Raw genomic sequence first — 12,596 nt, forward strand, 5'->3', positions numbered from 1 at the left:
AAAATGTCTTCAAAGAGGAGCGACGACACAGTTTTTTTCCCTTTTTTCTTATTTTATACCCTGTGATTTTCATTTAGCAGAGAGTCTAGGTCTCCTTGATGACCACAATCCCAATCTTGCCTGTGTCTTTCTCTCATCACACTAGAGAAAAAACAAACGAAAACCTGACAAGGTGTTCCACACAGCAGGACTGATTCAACGAGCAGAACGATTCAACACTAGCTCTAGCTCCCCTGTAATGACAGCACAGAAAATTGCAGTGCATTTAGCGCTTACGGTGGCTATGGGAGAGGGGCTTCTGGTTGGACAAATCAGCAGTGTTATCAAGTCAGTTTCATTAAAAGCAACAATTAGCTGGTCCAAATGTTACTGTTGTATTTCAGTTAACTTAATGCTCATTTCCTTCTATGCAAATACCGCATGAGACGTATACCAATTAGCATTTATGTGTCACCAATTGTGTCCAATCAGCCTAATCAATTGCTTTGCACTAATGGCCACTTGAAAAATACACACTTATGCCTCATCACCAGCTCATTCTGAATGAACAGTGTCTGTCATTTCAAACTGTCTTCTCAATGCAAACTATGAATTGATCAGTTCAAGCATTGCTAAAGACGGAACGAATGATGGATCATCAGCGATTCATAGAAAGGATCAAGAGCTATCAGTAACAGCCACACAGAAGACCGGAACTAAATGGAGGAGAAATTACCCTCACTAAATGAGACAATAATGAATTTCAGTCACAGCCTCCATACTGTTTCAGCACTGAGCACATTGATACACTGGCATGATTAAACAATATCTATCTATTCTCTTTACTCCTTCATTGCTATTCAGGTGTGTCAGGAGCTGAAAGAAATGGACAAAAGGTGAAGAGATAACCCCAAAAAGGCACCACTCTATTGGTGAGGCACTGCATTCTGTTTATATGCAAATGTATTTGTGCAATTTAAAGTTTCCATGTATCACCTGAGTTTAACCTCAGGACTCTCCACTGAAAGCCGCAGGAAGGAGGAGCAGGAGAATCTAGCCTTACTGAATTTTGATGGTAGCCTAATGATGCAAAAAGTAAAATCAGTCACACTAAAAATAAATAAACCACATATCACGCTGTAAATCTGTAGTTTCACACACACATTGATGCATTTTATTCTGGGTTGTGTGTGAAATCATTAATAATACTAATATAAAACCAGTTTCCACACCACTAAGGTGAACTGGTTTAGTCTTGACTCATGGTTGATACTGCTGGGTGATGGGTAATATTGATTTATAAGTGTGTTGTTCAAGTTGTGTATTTGTGTGATATAAGATTTGTGCAATTTACAATTTACTTATTTCATTAGCAATATGTTATAATTCGAAATAACTTTATTTATTATTATTTACTAAAATTGTTTTTATTCTTTGTACTTCAATTTTGATTTTTATGGCTATTATTTATATCTATCTATCTGTCTGTTGATCTATCTATCTATTATATATATGTATGGGGATGCTGGAGTGGATTTTGCCCAGGGCACTGTACAAGCTAGAACCACCATTGCCTGAGTTGCATGTCTGTGGAGCAGCACCAGCTACTCTTATATTCCTCACCAAGTTTGTGTCTGAACTTCTTAGTGATTAATAGCTCATTTCAATCTAGTGCTTTACTAAATCTACACCATAAATGTCTTTGCTTCTAAAGGCTTATTTAATGTGTAAATCACTTGCTGGGAAGCATCTGTAGCACCATCTAATCAAAAGTAATCAACTATATATACAGAAAGTCAGTGCAGCGTCACTTGCTGTAACATAACTCATAAGTTTGTGTGTAAAGTTCTTAGTGACTCATAGCTAATTTCAAACTGCTTTACTAAATCTGCACCCTCAATGTCTTTTCTGCTTCAGACTTATTTAATGTGTAAATCACTTGCTATGGAAGCAACTACACAGAAGGTCAGTGTAGCATCACCAGTTGTAACAGAAAAGTGTACGGGGCCCAAATAAAACATGAACTTAACTTCTAATCCCACATAATTGTAAATATATGTGTGTTTTAGAGTAATTAGTATTCATGTGGTTTAGAGCAAGTGGGAAATATCCAAATATGCAAACCTACCCAACTGCCTGTTTAGTCCTTTAAACTAACATTGTGGTATAAAATGTTGTAATTTGCAGTGGATTGTGTAATTTCGAATGTGACCATATTTACTCTTCATCTGAAACAGGCAGTTAGCTGCTGTAAATATTTGGCAGTAACTCATCCTTATATAGGAACTAGTTTGTTTGTTGAAACCAGCTTTCAGATGTATGATGAATGAAGCCATGGTGTGACTATTTGCAATATCTGCTATTTAAAGAAATATCTAGAAATGAAATACTCCGCTCCATCTAGTCTGTGGAGCTGAAGTAGATTCTTCTTTAAAAATAGCTTTTTCCTCAATTACCTCAATACAATCAGCTTGAGGGGCCAGCACAGTGGCATCAGCATTCAGCTGTACCGGTGATCAACGGGGTTGTGCAGAGCAATAACACCACAGGAGCGATCACAGCAGTGATGGAGATGAAATTGTGTCTCATGAGCTGCAGCGATCTTGTAGATTTCCTCAATTTTACAAAAAAAGATTTAATGTCTAGCAACTAATGAACTCTTCATCTCATGCATGAAGCGCCAAATCAAAATAAGGTGGTAAAATGTAAAACTGTTGCCAAGACAGCATAAGGAGATGGCTGCAAGTGATGGGTCACAGTGGGCGACTCTTTTTCTCACCTCCACCAGCGCATTCACGACACCTTCTGAAATTCTGAAATACCTCTCCTAACGCAGGCGTATAACTATGATGCTGTCAGTGTGAATTTACTGCTCCTCTACAGCATTTTAACAACATCTCTTTTGTTGCATGGATGGAGGTCTCAGGGAAAATAACCACATTTCTACATCTCTGAATTATAACCTGAATGGCAAACTGGCAATGAGGAGATTGAGAGTGTGTGAGAGAATGTGTGTGTGTGTGTGTGTGTGTGTGTGTGTGTGTGTGTGTGTGCAGCCTGTTGCCATCTTTAGCTGTCATTCTTACTTCCTGCAGATGTAACGATTTAACTATATTTCGGGAAAAGGTCGAGCTCGTGGCTTTCTTGCTGAAAGGAGGACATGCTGAGGAATCACAGTTCACCTGCGATGTACACTAGAAGTAAAAAAGAAAGAAAAACAAAGAAAAAAAAGAAACAAAAGCAGACATAATAAGCTTCAGGCAGAACAGGAAAAAAGCTTTCTGTGTAGATACAGCAGGAGGTGGCTGTCTGAATCAAACACACACACACACACACACACACACACACACACACACACACACACACACACACATGCATGTATGCTGAAAGAGAGAGAGAGCTAGGAAAATAAGGAGATACATGAATGTGGTAAATGAGAGAATACACATATTCTCAGAGACAGATGCACAATATGCAAGACCACACACACACACACACACACACACACACACACACACACACACACACACACACACACACACACACACACACAGCAGAGCTTTTTATGCATCTCATTTCCATTCAGCCTCATTGTCATAAGGAGCCACCTCATTGATAAATTGGCTTCCTACACACATGAATGTTCATTAAGAGGATGAGAAAAATACATATAAATCATCCACACCCTGTATTTTCAGAGTCACTACAGTGTAAAGTCTGTCACCAGATGATAAAACCTCACACAGCCTGCAGTGTGTTATACAACTGGCTGCTTTGAGTAAAGCCTTTTTTTTAACTAGGACTTAATCCTGAAGGCACTGAACCATTAACTATGACAGTGCTCATGGTAGTTCATTCCCCTCACTGAGCCACCCAGAGCTTCCTTGAACATATGAAAATAAGAGGGAGCATCCTGATCTCTATGAAAGAAGAGCGAGCTCCACATGATCATATATATGTGAGTGCATTTGGAACTTTTATGGTTAGGTTGTGGAAATTATGAAACACAAACAGACAGAATTAAGATGTTTTAAAGAGTTTTGGACACATTTTAAACCACTATAATCTATAACCAGGGGAGTAAAGTGACATTCCAGCCTGTTGCCCATAATCTGCATATTAATGTATCAAAATCAATAAAAATATGACAATACATCTTAAGGAGGCAATTAGGGATTCATTTATGACTTTTTTTCTTGTAAAGTGACTAATTAACTCTTTGCTTTTGCATTTTTGCCAAAAATATTAAGAGCAGCAATCATTGTCACTTTATGCTGTTTTTTTTTTATTGTTTTTAAATTAAAATTCCTTCACATTAATTGAATGGCAAATGTAATGGTTTAGACTATGTGATCCAAATATTAAAGGACAGGATGATTTGTACTTTTTAACAACACATGGAGCGTGAAAGCCGCAGCTTACCTGTCCAGAGCGATGGCAGTCATTGAGTGGATGCTGGCAAAGACAGCCGCGATCGGAAAGAAGTTGTGGAAGCGACAGTAGACGGGTCCGAAGTACCACTCGTTGTGCACGGCGTAGGCGAAGTTGATCACCGTGTTGAAAGCGGACATAGAGGCTTCGGCGAACGCCAGGTTTAACAGAAAATAATTGGTGACTGTCCTCATGCGTTTATGCGCCATAATAATCCAGATCACTGTAACATTACCTACTATAGACACGATAACTATACAACTGTATGCGATGGCCCAGAGCACAATTCTCCACACTGGTTGCACAAACTGGTTCTCGTACATGGTGTCGTTATTGGTGTTGGAGCTGGTGGTCCAATTAGAGGTGATATTGAATAAAGGATCCATTTTGCAGTTTAGGATTCAAAGTCACAATAAACCCACTGGACTTAAAGCGAATTCACTTTACAACAGATTCAAAGTTCCCGTGCCAAACGCAAAGCAAACAACTTTATGAAAGCGCCACCGCTCCAGCCTCAGTTGGAATCACATGCAGTGCGCTTAACTGTAGTCGGCGAAATGTCCACTTGACGACTCCTCTGTCTTGGAAAAAAGTGAAAACAGGCAGTGTAGATATTTACATGGATATTTCAGTAACAATCCATCTATCGCTTTAACTTTTCACGGTGCGTAAAAACGCAAAACCCTTTTACGCGCATTGCGGTTGCAGAGTCTGTGTTGCACTGAGCTGGTCACATGAGGGGTCTGCTGCGTCCTCTCTCCCTCAGCGGCTCCGTGCTCTCTTCTTGCTCTGCTCCTCTGCTCTAACTGAGCGGCTTATGGAGCGTGCCGCTGCGCACCCGTCCAATAGGCAGGCTCTGTAATTATGATTATGGATGAGCCCAGGTAGGTTATTCATTCCATTTGATTCAAGGGAAGCCAACAGGATTATCAGACCTAAATACCTCTCATCTGCTCATAATTCCTTTGTAGGCACTAACACACAGCACAGAAATAGGAGAATGACATAATATTAACAATCATTTTGCTATATAGTAGTAGAAGTTGTTGATATAATTCTCCTGACTTGATCTCCAAATTAAAAAAATCAGAAATCCAGGTGTTCCTGAATGTGGTGCTTAATGTGGTGTGGTGCCCCCCTCGGTTTGCCCCTGCCCACCCACTCACTGCCCCCTCTTGTGGCATCACACTCTGGACTCTGTCTATGGGAATCAGCTGCTTCATAACAAGTGAACTTCAGGGGGAAAAGTCCAAAGTTACTGTAATATTTTCAATTCCATTGTAATAATTTGACTCCTGAGAAAAAAGGTAATAACACGCTTTAAAATGTAATGAAATGTCCCGAGTCTGATAATGTACCCAAAATGTTTGATGACGGATGTGCACTTTGCCCTGTGTTTCTATTTGCACAGTAAATAGGACTAGACCACTGCTATAATCCTTTATAAGAGAGGCCATTCCAGGATATTTTCCTAAACTTGTTTATTGCATAGCTTTATATATTTCATCCAAAGAGCCTTGCTTCAGGGCCCATTTTTTGCAGGGGTCTGCTCAAAAGACCAATCTGAAGGGATGAATGAGTTCATAAAAAGAGCCACTTCCAGGTTTGCCTCTCAAATCTAGACAGCACTGCAAGACTTGAGAAAGCTGAATGAACCTGGACTCAGACTCACTTTAAAGTGAGATTAGGGGATAAAAGAGCTTATTTAGCCACAAGTTATGATGCTGTAAGCCTCATAGATTCACTAAATCGCTGTAACTTGCTGTCAGTTTTAAAAGTATAAGAAGTCAATAAAGGGGTAAAGGGCAGCTTGATTTGTGGTCCAAAGCAGTGCATTTTTCAAACACAGTGTTATTATATTACAAATTACAGAGCTGTACTTGAGTTCATTTGACATTTTGGAAAATAGACTTATTTGCTTTCTGGCAGAGAGTTAGATGAGAATATCCAGCAGCCGGGTAGTTTAGTGTAAAGACTGGAAAAAGCTAGCCAGGCTCTGTCCAAAGGCAAAATGGAGCTGGCAGCACCTTTAAAACAGACCAATTAACTTGTTATATCTTGTTAAAAAAAGAGGGGGGTTATGTCCAGGATTATTTGGCTGTAGTAGAGGTCTTCATTCAGCTCTTAAGAACCTAAATCTATTCCAAAAATCAATTTATGCCACTCTGTCTAATCAGCTGGGGTAAGGTCTGGTTTCACTGCCACAAGGCTTGGGTCTGTGTGATTATTTAAGTGTGTCTGAATCGGCCTCTGAGCATGTGGGATGCCATTATCACCACAGGAGAATATATTTTAGAAAATCAGATATGTAATATGGCCTAGAATTTGTTCACAAATACTAATTTAGACTCTCAATTATTTGTATTGATTGGTCTGTGAAGCGTAAAAGCAAATTACTTTAGCATGGTACAACATTTTATAACTTCTGTCAATTCAGAAATTCCACAGAGAGACTTCAGTTCACAGATTTTTGTCCAAACAAAATGCAAGTTTTCATATTTGTGCTTTTATCTCAGAGGAAAGCTTTTTTTAGATCATTGTGAGGCTGCAGTACCAAACAGATAGTCAATCACTGACTTTGACCCTTGCATATCTGTTTTCTGTGCTTAAGAAATCAAACTCTCTGAATCAGATTCTCTGAACACCCTCTGACTTCTCCATGCTTCATTTAAAGCTGAATTTTCCATTCCAGTCTGAGACCAACAGGAAAAGCTGGTGATCACCACAACAATATCCTCAATGAATAAATAAATGGATTATATAATTAATGTCACAGGAGCTACAAAATCATAATAAAGTAGAAGTTGATTATTGTAAACACTGCGGCTACACTTTAATCCCCCATAGAGAATCACAGACACACTGTAGGCTTTAACTGGTATTAAAAGGGGGGGGGCAGTTTCTTCTTTAAGCACTGAGGCCACAATTTACTGCATCAAACTCTCAGAGCACAGAAAATCAAGCAATTCACATCTTTGACGCTGCAGTGTTCTGCTTCTGTCTTCAAAGCGCTCATATTCATTGTACTTCAGGCTATTGCTTTCATTTAGACTTGTTCTTATGTTAATGCCAAGTATTCCCGGAACTTTGTGTACCTCTTGTGAGACCCTTTTTGTGCGTCGCCATCTTGACTAAGGCTCACTTGAGAAAAGAGACAATCTGACATGTGAATGCTGCCATTAAATGACAAGAGCATGGCTGAATTTATGTTGATTAATCTAGCGCTTCCTGTCTGTTCAACACTTTGGTCTAGAGACAAATATCTTGAAGACCTTTGGCTAGATTGCTAAGTTAGTTTGTCCTTTTGTCTTGTCCCTACAGGTCAAATACAAATGTTTATGGGTTCATGTTCCTGTTGATGAATCCTAATGCTCATGCTGACCAGAACATTTCTTTGCACACCCCTTTCTTGGGGATTGTGTTGTAAATGTCAAGAGCTGGCTGGTGGATGCTCCCCTCCTTCCTGTCATTTTCCTCAAATGTCTGCTTTTCCCCTCATGTCACTGCCCTTCCCAGGTCAACAGTTCCCCTTTGACTTCAGCCATGTAGTAAACACCAACGTTATCTCCTCCAACCATAATTTAATTATAGATGGTGTCCACTGTCCACTCGTGACAGCTCGGCTCCTTCTGCACAAGGACACTGATTTTCTCTTGGGAGAAGCTTCGATCCACTCTGGACTGTCCCTTCCATCACAACTGTCAAGAGCACCATGGTGGAGACTGAATGGCTTGTAAGGGGAAGCAAAGGAGAGTCAATGACCCCAGCTTCAAGGACACACACTGGTCTCATGTTCCTTGTTATTTTACCCCCATTACAGCTTTAGCTCTAAATCCAAAAATGACCAGGTCAGTAATAACCTGTACTTCTATGCTATATACGCACCACGACACACTGATTCACAGAAATAGTCCTCTATATGTGTTTACAGACTGTTGAGTTTCCTTACTTATAATTCAGTTAGGAATTAGGCTCGATGGATGGCAATGTCAGCCTGTCAGTTGTTCCGCATCTTTAGTTCAAACTGAAATATCTCAAAAACTATTGGATGGATTGCCAAGAAAGTTTTGTACAGACAGTTTTGATCCCGAGAGGGTAAAACCTACTGGCTTGGATCCCCTGGCTTTTAACACCCACACTCGGAGGAACATAGGAATGTCTTGACAACTGATTGATGGATTTGCCATTAAATTAGTTGCAGATAGATGTTCATGGTTTGCAGATGTTAAATCCTAATCAGTTTGGTGATCCCCAGACTTTTTATATAGTGCCAGCATGAGGTGCACATCTGTGATTCCATGTGAAATGTCTACATATCAGATGGATTGTCATGAAGTTTGGTACAAACATTAATTTCCTCATCAGGTTGAATTGTAAAAACTTTGATGATGATCCCTTAACTTTTCATCAAGCACCACCATCAGGTCAAATGTGTCCAATCATTTGGTTGATGACCAAAAAGCTGCTCAAGTAATAAAGAATGATCTCATCTTACCTTATTGTAATGTATCATGTCCTATCGAATCATATCATATTGTAACGACCTGTTACTGTTATGAGTTAAGGTGATGTTAATGTGTTAGTTACATGTTGAGAAGTGTACGAGCAGGTAGGGGGCGGGGTGCGAGCATGAGAGGAGGGTGTGTGTGCCCATGCATGTGTGAGCGTGTGTGTGTCTGAGCGAGGCTGCAAGCGGGAGCTGGAAAGATAGCGAGATCGGTTTTATGCTGTTTTGTTGGCGTGGTCACGACCTACAGTGACCAGTTCCGTTTTATTAATAAACGAGTTTGAGCAATAACACTGTCTGTTGCTTACACGTCCTGCCAGAACACTATAATATCATATCTTGTCGTATTGTATCGTGTCCTATTGTGTCATATTGTGTCCTATCGTATTGTATCGTATTGTATCGTATTGTATTGTATCTTATCGTATCATATAGTATTGTATAGTATTGTATAGTATTGTATCGTATTGTATCGTATCGTATCGTATCGTATCGTATCGTATTGTATTGTATCTTATCGTATCGTATAGTATTGTATAGTATTGTATAGTATTGTATCGTATTGTATCGTATCATATCGTATTGTATTGTATCTTATCGTATCGTATAGTATTGTATAGTATCGTATAGTATTGTATCGTATTGTATCGTATTGTATTGTATCTTATTGTATCGTATAGTATTGTATAGTATTGTATAGTATTGTATCGTATTGTATCGTATTGTATAGTATTGTATCATGTCCTATCGTGTCCTATCTTATTGCATTGTAAAGTGTCATATCGTATCATATCATATCATATCGCATCGTATCGCTGTGTATCGTATCGTATTGTACCGTACCTCATGTCCTCCCCATCAATGTCAACTGTCTTAAGTGCTGATTAGCAAACATTACCATGTTACACATACTAATCATCAGTATGTTAACAGATCCAGCAATGTGACTCTTGGTTCTTCAATTCCAAGGTGTACTGCCTAATAATGTACAGTAAGCCCTGATTTTTACAGAGCAAGACTCCCTGTCCAGCAGTTTTGCTGGTTCAACATAGAATTGTTGCACCCTGGCTGAATAATAAAGTAAGTAAAGAACTCCAAACATATTAAAGAGATTCAGACATTCTAAACACCTGAAAATGCTAAAGGAATAGTTTGAAACGTCCTAACTGAAATAGCCCAGATAATGGCCCTCAGTAACCCCACAAATGATTGTTTTAACACTTTTAACACAAATAGGATATAACATGTTAATTAGTAAGCTTTAGAGGTGCTGCTAGACAGATTTCGTTACCTTTGGACAGAGCCAGGCTAGCTGTTTCCACTGGCTGCTGGCTCCAGCAACATATTGTTCAGACATTTATGAGAGTGGTATTGATTTTCTCATCTTACTCATGGCAAGAAAGTAAATAAGTGCACTTCCCAAAATGGCCAATAACCATAGGTCCACCACTTGTGTAGTTTAAACCCTAAATGAGACAGTTAAAATAAAATCTGACCTTTTCCTACAGAATCACTGATTGCATAGAAAACCATTATTGCTTATGTTTTTAAAGAAAAGTGGTTTTATTCATAGGGACTAACTGGGACTATTATTAGAGTGTACCTTCTTTTCATTTGAGACATCTTAGAGATATAAAAGGATTACTTAGAAAATCTTTCCTTTCATATAAGTTTAAGGACCATAGATATTTTCTTTTCTGACAATATTGGTAATGTCACACTTGAATCAGGTGATGTATTTCTTGACCATTTTTCTAATTTTTAATTTATCGATACAAGGTGTCCATCTTTTCCTCGATGAATCAACATAGAACTTACAAAACGTCTGCATCTGTCGGATGTAGGAACTGCAAACACAGCAGTATTTTTAACAAGGCCAGTATGACTGAAAACAAATTACACTGAGATGCAAGAATTGAAAATCAATTCAACATCCTATTTCCCACAATGGCTTTGCAGTGATTCCACATCAATATGGCAGTTTAAAACTGACAGAATTTAATTGAAACCAATCAGTTGAATTGATCAATCAAAACTGGTGTGAAATTAAAAATTGTTCAAAGATGTTTGAACCCATATTGCTGTCACAAATAACATTAAAATGAACACTGACTCCATTTACCATGACATATAAGAAGGACCTTTAATTTATAATTTATAATTAGCAGACACTGTGCTAACAAAACTGGGCTTGGATGCATGAAATATATTCCGCTGTTCAACCTTCAGTTGGTTAAATCACAACAAAGCATTTTTTAACACACAAAATACAACAATATTGATTTTAAAAAGTGGGTACGCAGCACTTTATTGCTGTAAAGTTATCATTCAAAATCTACCAGTCCCTCTTTGTAATTGAATTGGTTTGCTAGATCCAATCAGTAGAAAAACAAGTTAGTCTCAGGAGATGCAAATGAAGTTGATTATGATGAGAAGTTGTTTACTTCATCTCCCCTGATGATATATAATCCAGCCCAATCAGGAAGCAGCCAGATTGCTGAAATTGCTGTTATTCCTTATGGCATCAGATATTGAATCTATTTTTCTTAGACCAGACTTAGAATACAGCAGTCAGTCATATGCAAGTATTTCAAAGAAGTATCAGCACTCCTTCATGACCTGAACACAACACACAAGTTTGTTTAGTTATCTTCTTCTTTTTGATTGTGGGCACCTTCTTACCACCAACTATTGTGATGGAGAGAGGCACTGTATGATTATACAGTGAGTACAATGACATCAGACAGACACCTTTCACAATAAAAGGAGCATAAAGCAGCAAAAAGGCAAAGTATGACAGAAGTGTCTCTGTGGTTATAGGTCATAATGATAGCCTTAATGCCACATGACCACAGTTATGATTCAAGCAATTTACTCCCATCTACTCCCATTTACTCCCAACAGAAATATTTCAAGTCCCAACAGTTAAAATAGTGAAGGTGACTTGTCAGCCACAAACATAGGAGGGAGGGGAGGGGGGGGGGGGGGGCGCGGTCTGCTCCTGATGAGATTGACCAGATGGTGTGGATCCCCAAAGATAAAATAAAAAAAGTGTGATGCTAACCCCATAATATAGCTGGAGCTCTCTGCACTTTTATGAATATGACACTCATTGTGTTACTTTACTCTTCACTTTTGAAGTGCGTACATTGAGAACAGCTCCAGTAGCCACATTTCTGACCTCGGCACATAAATAATACATTTAATTTGTACAATTTTCATTCATAGTAAGACTCAAAGCACTGCAGTATTAATGAATAGAACACAGAAGACAAAGAAAATATAAGATGAAAAGTGTGTGTGTGTGTGTGTGTGTGTGTGTGTGTGGGGGGGGGGGGGGGGTCCATTTAAACATTTGTATGTGAGTTGCAGAACTTTATATTAAATCCAGAAGCAGCCAGTGCAATGAAAAAGCAATATGTTTTATTTCATTGCAATACATTACTTTGTGGTTTGGTCACCTTCAAAAGCATTTGTCAAGCTTACAGATATCTACTATCCACCCAGGAAGATAATATGTTATATTCTTTATATACTGTACTAAGGCAAAGATGTTGTCTTCCCAGGCACATAGTAAACATCTGTGTGGTCAGGCTAAAAAACGTACATCCAACCGGTCACTGATAACAGGTAAGAAATTACTTTGACCGCCCCAATCCCCCCTTCCTTTGATCATCAG

The 12,596-nt window shown here is 38.8% G+C and overlaps 1 protein-coding gene across 1 annotated transcript in view; it reads right to left on the reverse strand.

Moving 5' to 3' along the window:
• The window catches only part of tacr1a (tachykinin receptor 1a), a 39,174-nt gene extending 34,328 nt beyond the window's left edge, over positions 1–4,846 (reverse strand). The window contains exon 1 of the mRNA XM_053326232.1: positions 4,402–4,846. Coding sequence (XP_053182207.1) covers positions 4,402–4,796 — 395 coding nt within the window. The 5' untranslated portion in view covers positions 4,797–4,846. The remainder of the gene's footprint in view (positions 1–4,401) is intronic.
• Between the last annotated feature and the right edge of the window lie 7,750 nt (positions 4,847–12,596).

The sequence above is a fragment of the Scomber japonicus genome, chromosome 9, assembly GCF_027409825.1.
Source record: "Scomber japonicus isolate fScoJap1 chromosome 9, fScoJap1.pri, whole genome shotgun sequence".
Lineage (NCBI taxonomy): Eukaryota > Metazoa > Chordata > Actinopteri > Scombriformes > Scombridae > Scomber > Scomber japonicus.